The sequence below is a fragment of the Haliotis asinina genome, chromosome 12 (assembly GCF_037392515.1).
Source record: "Haliotis asinina isolate JCU_RB_2024 chromosome 12, JCU_Hal_asi_v2, whole genome shotgun sequence".
Lineage (NCBI taxonomy): Eukaryota > Metazoa > Mollusca > Gastropoda > Lepetellida > Haliotidae > Haliotis > Haliotis asinina.
In genome coordinates, this window is record NC_090291.1 from 43,776,315 (window position 1) to 43,798,677 (window position 22,363).

The following is a 22,363-nucleotide window of genomic DNA, read 5'->3' on the forward strand; positions in this document are numbered from 1 at the left end:
TTTAATTGTACCATGTAAGGAAACGAACTCATATTTTCGGCGTGACGAGCGAACGCTTTAACCGCTAGAATAGCCAACCGCCCCTTTAATCAGAGGTAGAAATTATGTGATAAATAACGTGATCTAAATAGCCTGAAATTATATTTTCCGGAGTGGAACGTGTTTTTCACACTACTAAGCTACCGTTTAACTCGGCACTCTAGAATACTCGGTCTTTGTGACAACAGAGAGTCATTAGTCGAATCCAGTCTGCTTCCCAGTCTCTGAACCACATTATTTTCCCAAATGTCTTGCCCTTCTGCAATGCTAAATTTACTCGGAATCTCCATCACACTCGGGTTCCTTTTTAATTCAAATGGGTTTGTTACTATCAAACCCATAGATACTCGTGGAAATAATTAGAAGAAAGTACATTCATTCATTCATTCATTCATTCATTCATCTATTCAGTTTTCCTTCTTTTAATCCCAGAATTTCACTCAGGGTGCAAGTCATCATACCTCGTGAAGAAACCAGGAAGAAAAAGTGTGTCCCCTTACTTGTTTCCATGAGTATATATGATCACTGACTAAACGAAGATGAATCATGAGCTGACAACCATCACTGACATCACCAGCACTGACCCTTTCCTTGCATTTTCTTCATAGACATTCTATGATTTCTCGCCCGTTGACAGAAACAGGGCGGATCATGTTGACCGGAAGAAAGACAAAGTAATGGACAAATATCAAGTTCTCTCTCATGAGTGTTGAAGCTGAAAGGCGATGCTCAACACATTGACAAGTCTTGTAGCCAGCTCATAAAATTCTGGCGACACGCGAGTTGAAAACCGTATTCCATAAACTTCCGAAAGATGATCATTTTCCCCAATCAACACATTATTCTGTTCTAATTAGCGAGGGAACTGACACCTCGGATATGGATATCAATATGATTTAAACAAGGAAGCAATTATTTCTGTGCATGACGCCAAACGCACTATTTCTTTCAGAACGAGAGTCTTACGTTATTTCAAATTAGTAATCGATAGTTTGTCATCGATACAGCGTTGATGAAGAAAGTGATAGTGCTGAAGTGTTATATATATGGAACAGGATTTCCTGGAGAAAAAGCTGAATGTTCAGTTAAGGACTTAATGTCGCGTGTCTCTAAGCTGTGGACTCAACAAAAGAGGTTACCTTGTGGCGTCTCTTTCTTTAGTGGTTAAGAATGATAGCGATTGTCACATAGTACACGTGAACTATTGTTTCACTTAGGCAACTGACTCACTTGTCCTTCATGTGTTCATCCTTGGCCCATGCATCGATATAGGATTATGGTGAAACCAGACACTCTGCTGAGAAATGTTTTCTTGGAATACAAAACGCACGGATGTCTTTGTGGTGTAAGGCCCCGAGACTCGCTGCCGCCCTCTCTGTCTTGCCCTGGTTGTCCATCGCGGGTTTCCTATATTATATCCAGCCTTGATCTGTCAGCACACATCCGTGTGGATATCCACAAATGATCTATCACTTTGTTTTTTTTCTTATCCCATTAACCTAAATTCTGCCGCACGTGAATAACTGTTAAGTTCCGTTAAACCAGACTCCAACACTGTCAGTGAACGAAACCATTCCGATAAATAACACATATGAGATATGAGGTTTTTGTGACAGATTTGTGGAGGATAAATAAGCACAGGAAAAGGGCCGCATGGGTATTTTTAGTTTAAAACTGCCGTTATAGCGATGGAAACAGTTAGTCTTGGTTTAGAGCTGAAGAAATTCTTGCATGTGTACGGTAGAAACGTCCTCGGTAAAATGCCCTCGGTAAAAACCTACCGGAAAAAAGTTCTAAGTTTGCCAAGGTAAAAACGTCCTCGGAAAAAAGTCTACTTTTCAAGAAATGTATAGAAAGACACTGCTTTTTTATTTTATATTTTCATCAGAGTGTGGCTTTGGGTTGCCATTTGCTATTCGTTATACTCCTACGCTATGCTCTGATTGGTCAATCTCATAGGTTACCTGACGCGACCCCCTACTCGGTTTTGTTAGAGTGTACGAGTGTAACGAATAAAGCTGGATCCAAGTTTACTTCGACTGGAATTACACGGAAATTGATACTGGTCCAGTGGACTTCAGTGTATGGTTCCACAATCTGTGAGACACTGAGATGTTGTGATGCAGGCATCATTACAGGCTGAATGAGGTTGACCAGAGAACATTCGCCAGTGTGACTGTAAGGAACATTCATCTGACGCAGAGAAATCACACAGCACTAAGCCACCTTTCTGAGTGACATCATTTGGCGTATGATGTCGGGTTGGTGTTAATATCACCTCTTTCATCTTAAACTTTGTACCCATCCAACTTGGAGGATAAATAAAGAATATGTTGTATATTCGACACGACCCAACTTTCTAATCACTGACCTTCTGCCCTAAATATTCATACGCACATTGTTGGGTAGGTGGCAATGAGTAAGAACCGGTTTAAGGGATGAGAATAGGTTTAGTCTGTTTTTGATAAAATATTTTAATGAAAGTAAGACACACTGTTCACTTTTTCTGAAATGTATAATCATCGTTCAATGCAGGGCTTTCAAACTTGACAAGGTTGGTTTATGAATTTAATTCCGTTTTTTTTTCAAAGCAACGTTGAATCCATTATTTAAATAAACTCTGTATTCATCGATCGTACAACATATAAAGGCATCTAAAAAGCATCTGTGTTTGAACATCATTTGTGGTAAAATGACATTTGGATTGATGATGCCAGATCCTCATAAAACAAAGAAAAACTGCTAGTATGCGGCGAACTCGACATGCGGCTTGTAGAGCGAGGACGTCAATGAATAATTAGACAGTTTGTAAATGGAAGGGTAATCAATATTACCTGCCCTTCAGACCTTGAATAATATCCTTGAGCTTAACTTCCAGGAACAGCGCATACGTTTACAGCGTGTTATCAATTTGTTTAAGCAGCGATAGATGACGGTGTATCATGGCGGTGACGTTTGTTATTCAGCGTATGCTGGGGTTCATATTATCCGATCTCTCTGAAGATCCACGTTAGAACTGATCTTCAGCAACCCATTCTTGTCGTAAGAGGTAACTACCTTTAAGAGGATCGGATGGTCCGTCCGCTAACTTGGTTGACACGTCTTCGTATCCCAGATGTGTAGATCGATGCTGATGTTGATGATCACCTGCTTGTCTGGTCCAGACTCGATTATTTACAGATCGCCATCATATTGCTGGAATAACGCTGAGCAGGCATAGCTAGCAAAAGTTGGAAAGCATTTTGCTCACTGGATCCCTACCCGAGTAAAAATAGATCTATAGTACCATGAGTGAATGTGTCGGGATTTACGCTGCTATGAAATGCATTACATTCATACATAGACACAGAATATAGAACATCACCTACAGAATATCACGTCCCCAATAGGAGAGAATGTACCATTGGTGAAGTGTGTGTGAAAGATCACGTCATACACCGCTGTAGTGTAATATCTGCACTTGTCTTGTCTGGGTCACTTAGCAAGATCAGTTCCAAAGAATAAAGAGTCTGAATCAATGCTAATGGAAACTTTCATTAGTGTGATGCTTTTTTCGTTTTTTTCCTAAAACAGTATGCAACAGCGGTCTCATAATTATATCACGGGACGTGAATACAATTGTTACAACGCTACAAAACCCGAGTTGATAATGTGTGTATTTCCCGTTAACGTTTATCGATGCTGTGCAACAGTCCTTGTGGAGCACTGCATGTGTCCACTGGTTCCATAGCGTTGATTACAAACAGCCGGCATGATCACTTCACTGATGCAACTGTCTGGCAAACCGTCCACTAGGGCCACGTTGAATATCTGTCCACCGGCGCCACGGCAGTAGTATCAGTCCAATGATATCAGTTCACCGACGTTATTGTATGGCACTCAGCTCACCAGTGCCATAAGTGGAATATTAGTCCACCGGAGATATGGCAGTAGTATCAGTCCAATGATATCAGTTCACCGACGTTATTGTATGGCACTCAGCTCACCAGTGCCATAAGTGGAATATTAGTCCACCGGAGCTACGGCAGTAGTATCAGTCCAATGATATCAGTTCACCGACTTTATTGTATGGCAGTTAGCTCACCAGTGCCATAAGTGGAATATTAGTCCACCGGGGCTACGGCAGTAGTATCAGTCCAATGATATCAGTTCACCGACGTTATTGTATGGCACTCAGCTCACCAGTGCCATAAGTGGAATATTAGTCCACCGGGACTACGGCAGTAGTATCAGTCCAATGATATCACTTCACCGACGTTATTGTATGACAGTCAGCTCACCAGTGCCATAAGTGGAATATTAGTCCATCGGAGCTACGGCAGTAGTATCAGTCCAATGATATCAGTTCACCGACGTTATTGTATGACAGTCAGCTCACCAGTGCCATAAGTGGAATATTAGCCCACCGAAGGTATTGCACTAGTATCATCCCAATGATATCACCAATATTATCAAGTCATAAGTCGACCCGTGCTATAACGGCACTACACAGATGATATAACCTTGGATATCAGTCAGCCAGCTATCAAACTATCCATGTCAGTTTACCAATGGTATGGTATGGATGTCAGCCGATCCGTGTTATAATGGTACTACACAGATGCTACAACTTCGGATGTAAGTCAGCCAATTATCAAACTATCCATGTCAGTTCACCATTGATATGGTATGGATGCAGCCGGCACGTGTTATAACGGTACTACACAGATGCTATAACTTTGGGTATCAGTCAGCCAATTATCAAACTACCCATATGTCGGTTCACCATTGATACGGTATGGTTATCAGTCGACTTTGGATATCGATAATTTAGCTTTAGTATCAATCAATCCACCCATATCAGCAATGCTGTATATATGACGGTGACAAATGAACAAACCAGTTTTTGGCTGAAACAATCGATCTCAGTAATGGGGATTGAACCAAGGAACCTGGTTTGGGGCCAAGGTTGATGCTAGACATATACACACCTCTTTATTAGCGACGTAAAACTCTATCTCTTAAGCCCATAGCGGTCCCTGACAAGATGACCACTATCTCATAAGCCCATAGCAATGTCTGACCACATGACCAGTCCTCTATACAGCGTACCCAGTAAACGGATTAGTGGTGATGGATGTCTGCCACGTCAGAGCAAAACTGGCATTGTCTAGTGCAATCGATGTTGGTGTTCGGACAGCTGTTTCCACGGCCTCTGTCCTGTCCCGCTATTAATTACGTACGAGGGCGAACATATCGGAAGATTCATATTTTTCATACGATGGTCTCTGGCGAACTTATCACTTAATCACGGTGAATCAAGCACTTTGACATAGGACGCCTTAATGCATCATTCGTCTGAAAAATAATACGTACTCTTCCTCCCCAAACCCTCCCACTTTCCTATTCCCTTTATAGCTCAACCTCTCTGGATCCTCAGTTGACGGATATCAAGAAACATATGTGTGTTTTTTTCTTTTGCTTTTTTGATGTATTGACCAAGGTCACAATTGTAACTTTGCATGGAGACAATGAGTCAGTTTTTCACAGGGCGTATGCCTCACTTAGCTTAAGTTCCTGAAATACAAAAGTGAGTTTATCTATCTGTACAAATCTATCTTCAAACAGAGACATAACGAAATGCAGCAAAGAACAATAATTTTATAGTATGTCAAAGCTGAGGAAGGTTTCGTTAAATTCAAAGCTGTGGAAGGTTTATTTCATTTTTTTTATTTTATTTTATTTTATTTTATTTTATTTTATTTTGTTTTAGACTAACATCTCATCTCTGACATTTACCAATTATATATATCACCATGAGTTGATAAAGTTGCAAATACCCGATGCTTTCCGAGGATATGTTTACTTTTATCAACAAGTGTTGATATATTTGATATCAGAAGACATCTATTTATCATCAAAAATCACTCTTCATTAGCTTTCAATGAAAAATGCATACCGAAACATAAGTCTCACTAACCTATTCAGACAATGACCTACTTTTCAGATGATCCGAATTTTCTCGTGTGAAAGCGTAAATTGACACCACAAACATCTCTGGTTAAACTGAATTCCAATTCCTTGTTTCATAAGAAAATGGTATTTACAAATGAATTTCAATTTTAAACTTTAATTGCACCGTCATTCTCTACTTTATGTCGAGGTTGAGGCAGCATACCTTAACTATGGAATCACAGATTGCCCCTGTCTGATGAGGTCGTAAAACGATTTACAATGTATCTGGCACACTGGTTAAACCTGTTATGTGTTGCTTTGCACTTATTGAGCGTAGTTCTGTAACGAACAATGAGGTTGATGTAATATCAGTTCCGTCAGAGACCGCTAAACTTTTCTAGCGGCAGAGCCTCGTTTTGATATTTCCGCCATTTCCAGGTTCCTGTTTATCAGAGCTCGCTGTACGACATAGCACGCCATACGACGTATTTACTAGGATTAGAAGGAGCTTAGTGTTGCAATATACAACTGCGTAGACTTATCAAATCACACTGTTTAATATATATGCATCCAGTTAAATGACATGGTCTGAAAATACTGGACTGGTTATCGCATTAAGCTGCGCAATAGGACAGAACCAAGTAAACAGGAAACGAGACTTTTCTGTAATCAATGTTTTGACATGACATCTCACAACACGATCTTGTCTTTAGACTTGCAGTGTACGGATATCAAAGCATCAGTCAGTTTTGTTACGTCATAGCTTTGTGGGTCATATAAATGATGATGTCTTGGGATAGTACAAAATCTGCTGTCATAGAGGATATAAACGTCCTTCCGGGTAATACCACTTCTAGTAAACGAGTTAATGATTTGGTAGCGAAAGCGAGATTTTGGTACTAAATCTTTCTCGTCAAGCAAGATCTAGCACCAATGCAACAGTGGTATTTGCATTGTGACGTCATAACTGTAAAACATTATGACGGCATGCGTCTATCGGCACTAGTGTAATATTACACTGCAGTGTGTTCCACGGGCCAGTAATGAAAACGATAACTGCTAAATGTCGTTTGGTTTCACACTTGCAATATTAGATGATAAACACAAACCTTTCAGAAGAAAAACACAATTCCTAAATTGCCTTTATAAAATATCCACTTCATACACAGAAACTCCCATTTGTCACAAAACTGAAGTGATCTGAACTTTCTACATGGTGCAGGCTTTTGACGGGCTGTATTGTGCATACTTGTGTCAGGAACAGTATGGCAGGCAAGGTCTGAAAAATAGACGTCTTGGTGTCCGCAAATTAGTTAGTCCCTCTCTATGATGGAAGGGAAATTATACGCTACTGTTTAATGCTAAAATATTTCTAATAATTCTCATGTACAATATGAAGGGGTTTTATGTCATCGAGAAGTTGTTTGTGAATATTTTGCTGTCATATGTACTTTTTGCCTTTATACAACACCCTGTGTCTTCAAATTGTAAATATAATATTTACAGGTTTTTAACAGACGAAAAAGGAACTAATTAACCATTGGTTGCACTCTGAGATCTCCTTTATTATATGCCTAATGACGCTGCTTCACAATGGCCCAACCTCATTGTTTTCTGCGGATTAAGCTGACAAATACACTGCAATGATTTCTCCCTTTCTATTTTGTTCAAGGATCGATCCCTCGCTTCAGCAGGTGCTCGCCGACAGAGGTCGCTACCACCCTGATGTTGATGTCGGAGCTTGACGAGAAAGATGCGATTAGACTCCTAAAATCGTCGGCTGGGATCTACTCAGATCACTTCTTTTCAATGGAGGTACAGAACTGTCATTTGGAATCTTTTTATTTGCCAGATGGATCGGAAACCGGTTTGTTTGTAACCTTTTAAGACGCGAGATTAAGCACAAGCTGACCCGATTCCGTCATTTTGGATGATTCCTGGTAGTCTAATAATCTGGGAATTTGGTTTTTTTCAATGACCCCTCTGTAGGACGAGTGCATTCTTAGAACAAGTGAAATGATGCTGACGTAAGTCGGTTGTTTGGAGACAAAATGGACATTTCCGAGTCAAAACGAACATGTACAGACTTTCATAGAGGTATTCACATATGACTAATTGACGTTTAATGTAATATTTGAACATCATTCCTAGGTGTAAACCTTATGAACTGTAGCTGAATGTTTGTTCATAAATATATCAAAGCATAATACGTAAAACCCCATGGAAAAAAATTTCGTAGGATGAATCAGTGATTTTCAGTCACATCGGTATCTGCTGTTATGTTTGTGATCATTTATGGCAGATGGAAGAGAGTGATATATAGATGCACAGATCAATGCTCATGCTGTTGATCACTGGCTGGCTGGTTGGTCCAGGCTCAATTATTTACTGACCACACCATAAAGCTATAGTATCGCATGATGCGACATTAAACACCTACCAACCAATCCAATAAATGATAGAAATGAATAGTGATTCTACACATCAATTCAGTTCATAGAAATATCCTTATTTGTAAGACAGACTGATAATTGTACCTTTAAGCCACACTAGAGCAGACTGTAACCAGTTCATGTATACAGTTTCATGCCCTTTGGGGATACTGGTCATCAAGTCCTGTAGTATGATATTTCTGATACCACTACCAGTATTTTTTAATATCTTCATGTTCTGAAAAGTGACATGCAGTTATAATATATTACCCTATTTTGACTTACTTTTGCCATCTGTGTATGCTAATACAGCACAAGAATTATTTTAAAAATCAGATACCAAGACAAGCTGGGTTGTGAGGGATATCTGTGGGGTTTGCATCGGTGCCCATGGAGTTAAAAGTACAGTCAAACGCAGATGTGTCAAAGTTAAAAGGGATCTACATTAATACACAACTGCAAACTGATGTCTATATAAGGAGTAAACTTAACCAGTATTAAGGGTGAGCTGGGTAATCAGCATGATCAGTACTGTACCAAGGTTTAAAGCAAGTGAGACTGGTCTTAGTTTTTACAGTATTCCAGCAAAATATTGACCGGGGACACCAGAAATGGAATGGGTGAATTGAACCTAAGCCTCAAGCGTGATGAGTGAATTTACCTTGTGTCCGGTATTTTGGATCCTAGACTACAAATGGGGATCCCAGACACTTAAACCCACTCTGAGGGTGTGAGTTTGAATCCCAGATGGGACTCAACTCAAAAATTACAAGAATTTGTACTTTACCAAGAAAGTGTAATCCCAAATATAATATGTTACATTTGACCACTTTCTAAATGCCATAATGTAATCACACTTGCATATTATTGTTAATATTATTTTGTAGCATTGTTGTAATTCACTTACTGTTATTGTGTTGTGTATCATGATCATCACATTAATCAAACTGTAGATTATGAAATCACCCGACTACTAGCAAAGTCATTGATAGCTTGTTACTTGATCAGTTTATACAAAACGTATTTTGATTTTTTCTGTGTCCCTGTGGATGCGCTAACAAATGTCGCTGCGTCCGTCATCAATTCTTAATGCGTACAGGATGCAGTAATTCGCATCCCGTAAATATCACATGTAAATATCCCTGTAATATCACATTTGTTTGTTTGAAGAGCTCTGGGTTGATAGTAAAGTGGAAGCTGTCAAAGTTGTAGACAACGGCATAAAATCGCAGCCCCGACTGTGGCTAGTACATTTATCATCGGTCCTACAATCCAGCATGTTATCTAAACCAGATTCTCTCCAGTCCCAATGAGTGCTGGTTTAGACAGTTTCTGCTGTAGATTCACTCACATTCAGTTGCTGGAATGGCACAACACTAATGACAGGAAACACATTCTGAAGCTTCACAATAGAATTGACGGACTCTAATATGTGGCAGCTGATGTGTGTTGAAACATCTGCTGCTCTGTTTGTTTTGATTGGGGATACATTAGTTGTGTCAACTGTTATGTTGCTAAACAAATTCTATGGCTGTTATGATTCACTTGTGTATTTAGTGAATCAAAATGTATCTCATCATGTATTGGCTTAATATGTTCATTAGAACCATTTACAGATATATTTTGAAAAGAGGGTCTTATACTTCAACTCATCAAGTATTTATCATGTTTATCAAAGTGACGTACGCAAAATGAAATATATACAAGCCATACAACAGCATAACCTGTATCAAGTTTCCAAGACCCCTTACAGTGCTCTCAACCAAAATATTAGGAACCAAGAGAATTGGTCTGCACCAACCCATGTGTATTATGAGACGTGACTAACAAGATTAGGTTGTCAGGGTTGCCGACTCAGTAGAGATGTCATTGTATCCCACTTGCATAGATCTATGCTCATATTGTTGACCACTAGATTGTATGAACTTAAGCTGTGACAAGATGTGGCTGTTAATTTTTAAATTCTTCAATATTAAACATAAAGTTTTCAGGAATGTGTACTCTTCAAAAAAGGGGAACATGAACTTTGAAGTCTGGTAGAAAGAAAACCCACTGAGGAGCGTTACAATGACATTCATCTTGTGTATGCAGCATCATTTCACGTTATCACCACACGCAACTCAATGCAAGAGAAGCACATGCACAACGTGGGCACCTCCTACATGTGCATGGGGTGAAATTATGAATCTTGACGTTTTTCAGGCAGGTCGATAAGTCACTGTAGACCATTTTTTCTGATAATTTTCTTACATCTGTGCATGGTCAGGCTTTTCACAGTCAAATCACACACGACTGACTGAAAATCGTAAACCTGAAATTTTCATGTCATACTCCAGTCACCTAACAAGGGGGATAACTATACAAACAGCTTTTCTTTGAATGAAATGCATGTGGTGATGCATTCTCAAAATATCCATTATTGACAATCATACTTTGAAAGGACTGTTCCCCTACTTGTTTTGAAGAGGATATATTTGTATTCATTTCCCTGTATTCAGGAATATATTCAGGAAGCATTATATTCATTGCACTAAAGTACAGTTTTAATAACTACAATCAAGAGCTACTCTTAAAGGGACAATTTCACCCATTTTTGACAATATTGTGGCCCATGTTATATATACTGGGGCATGTGCTCTCACTTCAAACTTCAATTGATGCAATAAAAGACTTATTATCCCTTTCGACTTGCCTGAAAGCGATAACTGAAAGCAAGGCAAACAACTTCCAACAGAGAACACTTGCCATATATAGAAAGTAAACAGTTGTTTCATACAACGAAAACTGTCGCAAGCGGTGTAATTGGTGTTTGCCGAACTGGTTTCAATCACAAGTTGTATGTAGGACATTTATGAATAGTGTTCAAAAGTACTCTATTGTGTTTGCTGATAATGATTGGCTGGTATGGGAAACGGGAGTCAGTTTAATGCAACTTTGCATTAACTCATTAGAATGTCTTTATGTTGCAATCTATATGCGTTAAAAAAATGATACATTATATGGGAGCTTCCGTGATAGTTACTGCCATTGAGAGATGTGCATTATTTATTTTTAGAGAAATGTGGTGTGCAATAGTGTCTTTAAACATAATCTTCATTGTATAAGGTTAGATAAACTGAAACAGTTCAAGGACTTAGTTGAAAATTCACCTAGGATCTCGATTTGTTTCTGAGTTTAGTTTGTCTTTGAAGCTAAAAACATTTGGTCATATCTACACTATTATCTGATTATATGTATTTGCATTTTGTATAGTTAAGCGTTGATCAAGATAGCAGTACAAAACTTTCAGGTTGAAGAAAGAAAGCAGGCAAGTTCAATATTAATGTCTATCATTTGAACATGTCCATCAAAGTTTTCTGCCCAGAAATTGTGAAATTAAAAATTAAAAAGTTGCATTTGTTTAATAACAATTTTTTAAAGACACAGTATTTTAAGTTAACTTCTATCATAATCTTCCATGACATACAATTTTTAATTTGGTTTTCCCAGTCTTCATGGTTGCATCGTTTTGAGGAAGACAACCATAAAAAAAATTAGTTGTCTTGCAAGTTGCATTGATGAGAGATGTCCTATTTTCTTAATGTGCTGTGATCAGGTATGGTTACTAAGAACTCCTCAGTCACCCATCAGTGGTGGCCATTTCTCTTTTTCTGATGATGATGAAACGGAGATGAATCAGGCTTTACTCTTGATGTGCCTGTCATTCCTCCACTTTTTTATTGCTGTAATATAATCACAGTCTGTTTGAGATTATGTACAACATTGATTTTATCATGAGATACGGACTGGGTTAATTATAAATAAATTGATAAGAATAAGGAACAGAAGAAATGCTACAGTTGTTTTTTGTTTTATTGAGTAGCGCCTCCTCAGCAGTCATGGGGTTTATGCTGTTTCAAAAAACATGGAAGTCTCATCTTTTTTGTTATTTGTGTAGTATATTGATTATTGTGTAGGGAAAGGCAACGTCTCTGAACACAGCACTGCCACTATGCCAGTAGATTTGTATTGCAGCAATGTGATAGCATTATGATGTCATTAAGTTCATGACATCATAGCATTGTCAGAGCATTGTACAAAATGTACTGTCAGAACAATATCTCCCAGGACAGAGATTTATGGGACGCGAGTTCTTATATCCTAAACACATAAAAATTAACAATAGATATTTATTAGTGCATCCACAGGGATGCAGACAAATTCCAAATACAGTTTGTGAAAATTTCAATCAGGTAACAATAAGTTATCACTGAGTCTGCTACCGGCTATGTTACAGTATCATTTGCAATTTAAATGCTGTAACACTGTGATGATCATGATACTGAATAACAGTAACAAAATCACAACAATATTGCAACATAGTATTCAAGTGTGTGGGACCCCCGTTTTGTATGCCAGGAACCCTGAAAGTAAGGAGTACAAGTCCCAAGGACCCTCAAATATAGGACTTTAGGTAAATCCCTCCAAGGGGATATCATGTTATCTCACACCGGCAGTATCTTCTGTGGAACACACTTTTGGATGATAACTGATTGCATGATTTGAAAAGACAACCCCCAAATTTTTTTCTTTGTGCTGCTCAGTAGTATATACAGCAGGATCAGATTCAGTTTGGAATCATGGACGACAAAATGCCTCCCTCAGCTCACTACTGAGAATCATATGTTCAAATCAGAGAACCCCTTATCCTTGCTCTGCAAAGGGACTTATATCTGCATAGTAAGTTGTAGCACTTTAGACCACTGGGCTTACTATACTTGTTGTTGAATAAACAAGATAGGTTGTGAAATGATCATGTATTTTACAACATAATTAGTGTGAGGCTTGAGGATTTCCCACTCAGATCAAACAAGATATTATTTGAGATATCTCTTAAGCAGCTCTAGGGATTAATAACCCAAGCATCAACACAAGTAAGATCTCAAATTAGAAGTGGAAATGAGTCAGTCAGATCTTAGCATTGAAGCCTCATATCGAGATGATTATTTGCAATTGTGTACTCTAGTAATTTTGATACTAACTGTTTGCCGTGCAGATCAGAGACTATTTCACCAGATCCTGCTTTTGAAGGCTTACACAAGATTGCATGGTTACCAGAATTGGAACACAATATTTCTTTGCTCGAAGTTTCAAGGCCTAAATAGTGTGAAACACAATGTACTCATTTTTATTTGTTGAAATTCAGATATGTAATGTTTAAAGGTATACAAAACTGTTTGGATGAAAACTTGGAACAGAATGCTAATATTTGTCTCTTGTTATTTAGTAATAGCCATTTACTGTATATCAGATCAATCCATCAGTCAAAATTCTATGCCCATACAATAGCCAGAAATCTTTATATCAATTGTTTCCGTTTCTATTTATTGTCAACCCATGAAGGTCCAGTGCAGAATAGGACTTTAGCAACCCATGCTTGCCATAGGAGGCAATTATGCTTGCCTTAAGAGACGACTAACAGGATCAGGTGGTCAGGCTCGCTGACTTGGTTGATACGTCACTGGTTCCCAGTTGCTCAGATCAATGTTCATGCTGCTGATCACTGGATTGTCTGATCTGGACTCGATTGTTTACAGACCGCCACCGTAAAGCTGGAATATTGCTGAATAAAACTAAACTCACTCACTCTGTTATTGTAATCATGTCAGTCAGTGACTGTACCAGTGTTTCTGAGCTCTCTTGGCTCAGCAAACCAGAAAATGTATGGCTGAACAGAAATACTGAAATTACTAAGCATGACGATTATCTATTGTGCAGTCATTCTTGGCTTCCAGATGGTGCATAAGATAAATATTGATCTTGTTTAATTCTAGAGTAAACATTAGTCAGCATTGCTTTGTGTTATATGCAGGTGTGGTAAAAAGAGTTTATTCATGTAGCATCTCATTACAACCAAAGCCAATTGGGAGGTTTGTATCAGTGTTTTCTACGGGACGGTGAGGTAGCCTGATGGTTGAAGCATCCACATGTCATGCTGAAGACCTGGGTTGGATTCCCCACATGGGTACAATGTGTTAAGCTCAGTTGTGGTGACCCCTACCGACATTGCTGGAATATTGCTAAAAGTGGCGTAAAACCATTCTCACTGACTTTAAGTGTAAACATTAATCTTGTATGATAGGCCATGAGTAGTGTTGGGAATTGGTCGAAATTTCATAACTGATGATTGGTTCATTACGAGCGAGCAGTTATTGAAAAAATTTGGTTAGCGACATTTTTCAGATTTTCCAATTCAGGTTATTGAAAAAAGTATAACATGAAGCAAGTTTTTATTCTTAAGTGATGACTAATATATAATGTATGTAGACATAAACATAATGGAGTCCTCAAGAAATACTCAGTCATGGCTTTACAGTAAGTGAAGTGGATTTTGGAAGAATTAGTTAATAAAAAAATAAACATGTTTTCAGGCCTCTTCAACGTCTGAGATATGCTTGTTCATCAAGTGTTTCAAACACTGAAACAGTAGTTCTAAAATTCAAAAATTTGTGGTTGATTTTGAGTAAAAGTGATTGATTGTTTGGTCGTTTAGTCACTGCAACCAACCTTTGGTTATTTCAGTCATCATAACTAGTTTTGCTCAAACAAGACAAAGTGTTTGCTATTTTCACAACTGTAAGTCATATGGTGTATTTTCAGTTCTAATTCAGTAAAATTTAAACTTTGAAAGCTGGATCACAATTAAAGGTATCAATGAGGAATATCAGCATTGGATTTAGTGATAACTGATCACATGAGTTTTGATGCCATCATTTTTTACATGTAGATTTTTAGGGGACAACATCCTGGCCCATAGACTTTGATTAAACTGAAACTGATGGGTCTTGTAAATGCAGGGATATGACTGAGAGTTATCACACTGTCAACCAAGGATTCCCCCTCAAGTTGTAAATTTCCAATGCAGGGTTATGATAATGATCAATAAATGAAATGACACATTGTGTTTAACACATATGAAAGTATTTTCATATTTATAAAACCAGGGCAACTGAGGAGGAAAACATTCATATATTCCCCATATTTTTTTCGCAATTCTAATCAACTTTTTTGACAAAACAAATATGTGAATAATGGATGTAGTGGAGCCAGAATATTTCTATATATGAGAGGAAAAGAAACATATTCATTTTTAACATTTCTTCTACAACTGAGAACACATGTTTGACGACACAAATATGTGATTTAACTGTATGATGGACGTTGTAATCTGCATGTTTCTTTTTTCATGTAAAACATGGAGACAGATAGTTTATCAGACATTGTAACATGTTTCACATTCTTCATGCACATTATTAACATGGTTAGTGAATAATAATGGCACAGGTTGACGCCTGTGCATGGAATTGTTGAATTGATATTGCCATGATAAGCAAAGCCGTGCTGTAACATGTATCATTTGTTTAACGGTGTCTTTAATGCCATAGCCTTTATGCTGGTTAAAGAGAACATGAAGTTCTTTTCCTAGATCTGTAAAACTAATAGCTACTAAGCTATAGTATTTGTATAACCAGTCCTTATCATAGGGTTGATGCTGTGGCCTAGTGGTTGGAGTGTTTACTTGTCACGCCAAAGATTCGGGTTTGATTCCCGACATTGGTACAGTTTGTTACACCCATTTCTGGTGTCTCCTGACATGAAATTACTGGACTATTGCTAAAAGCAGCATAAAACCTTGTTTGCTCACTCAGGTCAGTGTTCATGATGGTGTTTCAAAATAACAGGACATTAGGTCCCGTAGGTTTCAGATGTCTGTCTGACCCACTGAAAATTCACAGGACTTACACAATAATGTTAACATTTCAGATTTAACATTTCTTATAATTGGCATTGAAATTATTAACATTATATGATAACAAACATAAGATTTCTGAACAGCAAACAAGTGTCATATGCCGCAGGTAACAACTTCACACAAAGACATTGTGAAACATTCTGTCAGATACTGGGGCTGGCCTGTTGGTGCTAGATTTGTCAGAGGGTCAGATGCTATTTGTGAATACTGTCAGGTGTGTTATCGCATACTGAAATGCATTGCTGTAATATTATTGGTCTATGAATCAGCTATCCTATAGAATACAGAAGGCACCTCTGCTTGGAATTTATCCCAACAATGGAAATCCCAACAAATTCATCTCTTTGTGCTGGGCATACTAGTTTGGACATGAAACTTAAATGATATGTTAGTGAATCTACCTTAAATGACACAAAAGTTAACATGTTGATTCTGTTTCAGGAGTCTATCGAGGATGCTGTTCGAGACGTGAACCCAGACCGAGTGTTGTCTCTCATCTCCCCAGCCAGCTATGACATCAACTCCAACCTACAGCTGGCTGTAAGTTCATGATGCTGTTGTCTAGACGACCATGTAGAACAATGTCATGCTCCACCAAACAAATAAACATTAATGAAATCAAGCTTGACATCTGTTGCCACCTGTGACATACAAGCAAATAGTGAAATGTTTTCTTTATTTGCAATTATCTGCTTTGTCCCATTCCTCAACTTATATTTCTAACGAGTTTCACATGTTACAACCAGTGCATCATGCAGTCCCAGGCCAGGGTTACTTTGTTTATGTCTTGCCTCAAACTCCAATACCAGGGAACATTGTCAATAACATCAATCATGGCTTGGCCTGAATAAAATTATTTACAGGCTGTTAATGTTTGATTACTGTTTAACACCACACTCAGCAATTTTCTAGCTATATGGCAACAGTCTGTAAATGATTGAGTCTGGAGCAGACAATCCAGTGACCAACATCATAAGCATCAATGCATACATTCAGCAAATGCAACATGCAAGTCTGCAAGCCTGACTACCCGATCCAATTATTGCCTGTTTTAACGAGCATGGGTGGCTGTAGAAAATTGTAACCTGGATCTTCACTAGTATCATCAGGCTGTAGTCATATTGCCAGAATATTTAGTCCTGCTTCAAACAATAAACAAACAAATGACTAACCCTAACCCTGTCGCTGAATCATAAACATGCTGTTATTTCCTGTTTACACAGTTGCCGACAGACATATTCTTCACAGCAGTAGACGGGGTCACTGCCAAGCCCAAGGAGTACCGCTGTGCGGCACAGATGGTCTACCTCCTCCGCAACATTGGAGCACAGATCAATGTACAAGATGGGGTGAGCAAAGTTCTCAAGCTGAATCAGGCTTTTTGTTATGAATACTGTGACTTCAATAGGCTACCAAGAAAAGGATCAACAATGTGGGAGAGATAAAAATACCATAGGGGCAGGATGTTTTAATCAGATTTTGTATATAACACTTTTGGAACATTAACATGATGTATGGTGTGGAAAACAGTTTTTATCAATTTGACACCAGCTTCCAATGACGAGTCAGTTCCAGGGACAGTGATATATTCTAGAGTCTGTCAAGATTCCATACTGATTGTGTCTACAGAATGGAGACACTCCCTTGTTGAAATACCTGAAGACTGGTAGCGTGCAGCCTGATGTCGTGGAGGCCTTTCTGCGGTGTAATGCTGATGTCTACCTATCCAACAAGGTAGGTCAAGCAAGACCTGGGTCCCGTTTCACAAAACTCTCGTAAGGTTAAGGTCTCGTAACTTTTCTCGTAGCATTCGTACCTCCTATACTGTAACATAGGAAGCAGGAATGATACGAGAAAACTTACGAGACCTTAGGCTTACGGGACTTTTGTGAAAGGGGGCCCTGGTCGTATCAGATTATCCTGAAACATACTGAACAGCAAAGGAAATGCAACTCAGACGTTTGGTCAATTTTTTAAATAGAAGACATAAATGCTTACTTTTATGAGGTTTCAAATATCTGGAAATTGTATTTCTTTTGCTGTTCAGTGTATGATGTGGTGTGTTAATGTGAGGACAGGTTAGAATATCCTGCCTCAGGCTTCATTTGTTTTATAGCTGATTCCATAGGTGGAGACTGCAGTCAAAAACTATGATGAAATCTGTCAACATTGATGTCTGTGTGTGAATTTGAGAACTAATGGACATAGTAGTCCTTGCAGATTTACCTCCCTTAGCATTACATGGATGCTGGTAATGATCATTGGTCAGTCAGCAAGGTGTAATTGGCTTCATCAAGGCAATCAACCTGGTTCACAGTGATTGTTCTGTTAGTTTTATTCATTAACATGGCACTGCATATTCACACTGAAACTGTTCAAGTGATGGTAAACCTGACTTGCTCATAATTCATGCAGGATCTGGTGGTCAGGCTCTCTGACTTGGTTGACACATGTCATTGTATCCCAGTTGTGTAGGAAGATGCCCATGCTATTGGTCAGTGGATTGTCTGGTCCAGACTATTATTTTCAGACTGCAGCCATAATCTGCAATATCTCAGTGTGGCATAAAAGTAAACTCACTCACTCACTCAGTCCATGGCAATTGTCCCTGTCACAAATAACTGATTTTATAAGCCACTCACTCACTCATAATTCACAGTGGGTGGGGTAGCCAAACAGCATTGTTTGCTGAAGACTCGGGTTTGATTAACCTCGTAGGTACATTGTGTGAAGTCAATTACTGGTGTCCCCTCTCATGATACTTGCCGGAATATTGCTTGGAGAGGTGAAAAAATAAACTCACTCGTAAGTCACTATTCTGACTCTCTAGCCCTGTCTAGAGAATGGTTAGAGCTCTAGTCATTATCACAAGGCATTAAGACTGATACTTTTTGTTACTCTACCCAGTTCTCTGCACTTAGGAGCTGAAACTGGTTACATATGAGTCAGTTTACTCAGGGTTTTATCCCCGAGGGTCCTGGGGACCTCTAATGTTTAGTTTTAAGCATCATTGCAGGCAGCATGAGGGTTGTGTGATGTAACAGTATCTAGAACTCTATGTTCTGATAATTACTTTTGAGCCAGGAATGAATCTTTGATCATGTGGACTGCTCTGAAAGAAACAGCCAAACACTTGGCAAAGTCATAGATGCATTGTGGGTGCATTCAATAATATTATGTGTTCCTCTGGACGCAGTGGATATTTTGTGCAGCCATTCTCTGCATTTATGGGTACTGAACACACATTTACACATCATGTAAAGAGCAAGTTTACTGTTTCGAAGTGAAATAGTCATGTTAAATATTGTCTTGATATCACACATGCTCATTGCTTCTTCATTATTTCAGCATCGTTTGTAAATGTGAAGCAACACAAAACCCCAGCTAACTCCCTCACTCGTATATGTTGTGTTGCAGGTTGGGGAATACCCCCTGGAAGTGGTGACTATGTGTCCTGACATCCCCAAGTCTGTGAAAGATGTCTTCATGAAATATGTGGTAGGTAACCATGGCTACTCATGCTTCAAGCTGGGGCAATGAGATGGTCTAGCAGTTAAAGTGTTTGCACGTTACGTGGAAGACCCGGGTTCAATGCCCCACTTGGGTACAATGTGAGAAGCCCATTTCTGGTGTCCCCCAGCCTATATTTCTGGAATATTGCTAAAAGCAGTGCAAATCCCAACTCACTCACTCACTCACCTAAGAAGAGTGACAAAGCTTGTACTATCTTGTTTACATCCTCTATGGAGTATGTCAGCTTGTGTAACTCCAATCTTTCAGCCTGGTATCTGGGAGGCTGTAGAAGGGGATGATGCCATGAATGTAAGGAAGCTCATCAACCAGTGGTGTCGTGTTGACATTGAGAAGGTGAGTGGAGGAACACATATTACATATCTACAGACATCATACCCTGTTGGGAGTCTGGGATAGAATGGGACCCTGTTGGGAGTCTGGCATAGAACTGGACCCTACTGGGAGTCAAGGATAGAACTGAAACCTGTTATAAGTCTGAGATGGAGCTGGACCCTGTTGGGAGTCTGGGATAGAACTGCGCTCTGTTAGGAGTCTGGGATAGAACAAATCCAGTTAGGAGTCTGAGATCGAGCTGGACCCTGTTGGGAGTCTGGGATAGAACTGCGCTCTGTTAGGAGTCTGGGATAGAACAAATCCAGTTAGGAGTCTGAGATCGAGCTGGACCCTGTTGGGAGTCTGGGATAGAACTGCGCTGTGTTAGGAATCTGGGAGAGAACAAATCCAGTTAGGAGTCTGAGATAGAACTGCGCTCTGCTGGGAGTCTGAGATAGAACTGCGCTCTGTTGGGAGTCTGGGATAGAACTGCGCTCTGTTGGGAGTCTGAGATAGAACTGCGCTCTGTTGGGAGTCTGGGATAGAACTGCGCTCTGTTGGGAGTCTGGGATAGAACTGCACTCTGTTGGGAGTCTGGGATACAACTGCGCTCTGTTAGGAGTCTGGGATAGAACTGCGCTGTGTTGGGAGTCTCAGATAGGACTGTGCTCTGTTGGGAGTCTGGGATAGAACTGCCCTCTGTTGGGAGTCTGGGATAGAACTGCGCTCTGTTAGGAGTCTGGGATAGAACTGCACTCTGTTGGGAGTCTGGGAGAGAACAAATCCAGTTAGGAGTCTGGGATAGAACAAATCCAGTTAGGAGTCTGAGATCGAGCTGGACCCTGTTGGGAGTCTGGGATAGAACTGCGCTCTGTTGGGAGTCTGGGATAGAACAAATCCAGTTAGGAGTCTGGGATAGAACTGCGCTCTGTTAGGAGTCTGGGATAGAACTGCGCTCTGTTGGGAGTCTGAGATAGAACTGTGCTCTGTTGGGATAGAACTGCGCTCTGTTGGGAGTCTGGGATAGAACTGCGCTCTGTTGGGAGTCTGGGATAGAACTGCGCTCTGTTAGGAGTCTGGGATAGAACAAATCCAGTTAGGAGTCTGAGATAGAACTGCGCTCTGTTGGGAGTCTGGGATAGAACTGCGCTCTGTTGGGAGTCTGAGATAGAACTGTGCTCTGTTGGGAGTCTGGGAGAGAACAAATCCAGTTAGGAGTCTGGGATAGAACAAATCCAGTTAGGAGTCTGAGATCGAGCTGGACCCTGTTGGGAGTCTGGGATAGAACTGCGCTCTGTTGGGAGTCTGGGATAGAACAAATCCAGTTAGGAGTCTGAGATAGAACTGCGCTCTGTTAGGAGTCTGGGATAGAACTGCGCTCTGTTGGGAGTCTGAGATAGAACTGTGCTCTGTTGGGATAGAACTGCGCTCTGTTGGGAGTCTGGGATAGAACTGCGCTCTGTTGGGAGTCTGGGATAGAACTGCGCTCTGTTAGGAGTCTGGGATAGAACAAATCCAGTTAGGAGTCTGGGATAGAACTGCGCTCTGTTGGGAGTCTGGGATAGAACTGCGCTCTGTTGGGAGTCTGAGATAGAACTGTGCTCTGTTGGGATAGAACTCCGCTCTGTTGTGAGTCTGGGATAGAACTGCGCTCTGTTGGGAGTCTGGGATAGAACTGCGCTCTGTTAGGAGTCTGGGATAGAACAAATCCAGTTAGGAGTCTGAGATAGAACTGCGCTCTGTTGGGAGTCTGGGATAGAACTGCGCTCTGTTGGGAGTCTGGGATAGAACAAATCCAGTTAGGAGTCTGAGATCGAGCTGGACCCTGTTGGGAGTCTGGGATAGAACTGCGCTCTGTTGGGAGTCTGGGATAGAACTGCATTCTGTTGGGAGTCTGAGATAGAACTGCGCTCTGTTGGGAGTCTGGGATAGAACTGCGCTCTGTTAGGAGTCTGGGATAGAACAAATCCAGTTAGGAGTCTGAGATAGAACTGCGCTCTGTTGGGAGTCTGGGATAGAACTGCGCTCTGTTGGGAGTCTGAGATAGAACTTTGCTCTGTTGGGAGTCTGGGAGAGAACAAATCCAGTTAGGAGTCTGGGATAGAACAAATCCAGTTAGGAGTCTGAGATCGAGCTGGACCCTGTTGGGAGTCTGGGATAGAACTGCGCTCTGTTGGGAGTCTGGGATAGAACAAATCCAGTTAGGAGTCTGAGATAGAACTGCGCTCTGTTAGGAGTCTTGGATAGAACTGCGCTCTGTTGGGAGTCTGAGATAGAACTGTGCTCTGTTGGGATAGAACTGCGCTCTGTTGGGAGTCTG

At 40.0% G+C, this 22,363-nt stretch overlaps 1 protein-coding gene across 1 annotated transcript in view; it reads left to right on the top strand.

Annotated features, from left to right (window-relative positions):
* Positions 1 to 22,363, top strand: part of LOC137257519 (serine/threonine-protein phosphatase 6 regulatory ankyrin repeat subunit A-like) — a 38,845-nt gene that overhangs the window by 2,448 nt on the left and 14,034 nt on the right. The window contains exons 2-7 of the mRNA XM_067794846.1: positions 7,646 to 7,788; positions 16,639 to 16,737; positions 17,421 to 17,546; positions 17,827 to 17,931; positions 19,615 to 19,695; positions 19,978 to 20,064. Of these exons, the coding sequence (XP_067650947.1) occupies positions 7,646 to 7,788; positions 16,639 to 16,737; positions 17,421 to 17,546; positions 17,827 to 17,931; positions 19,615 to 19,695; positions 19,978 to 20,064 (641 nt within the window). The remainder of the gene's footprint in view (positions 1 to 7,645; positions 7,789 to 16,638; positions 16,738 to 17,420; positions 17,547 to 17,826; positions 17,932 to 19,614; positions 19,696 to 19,977; positions 20,065 to 22,363) is intronic.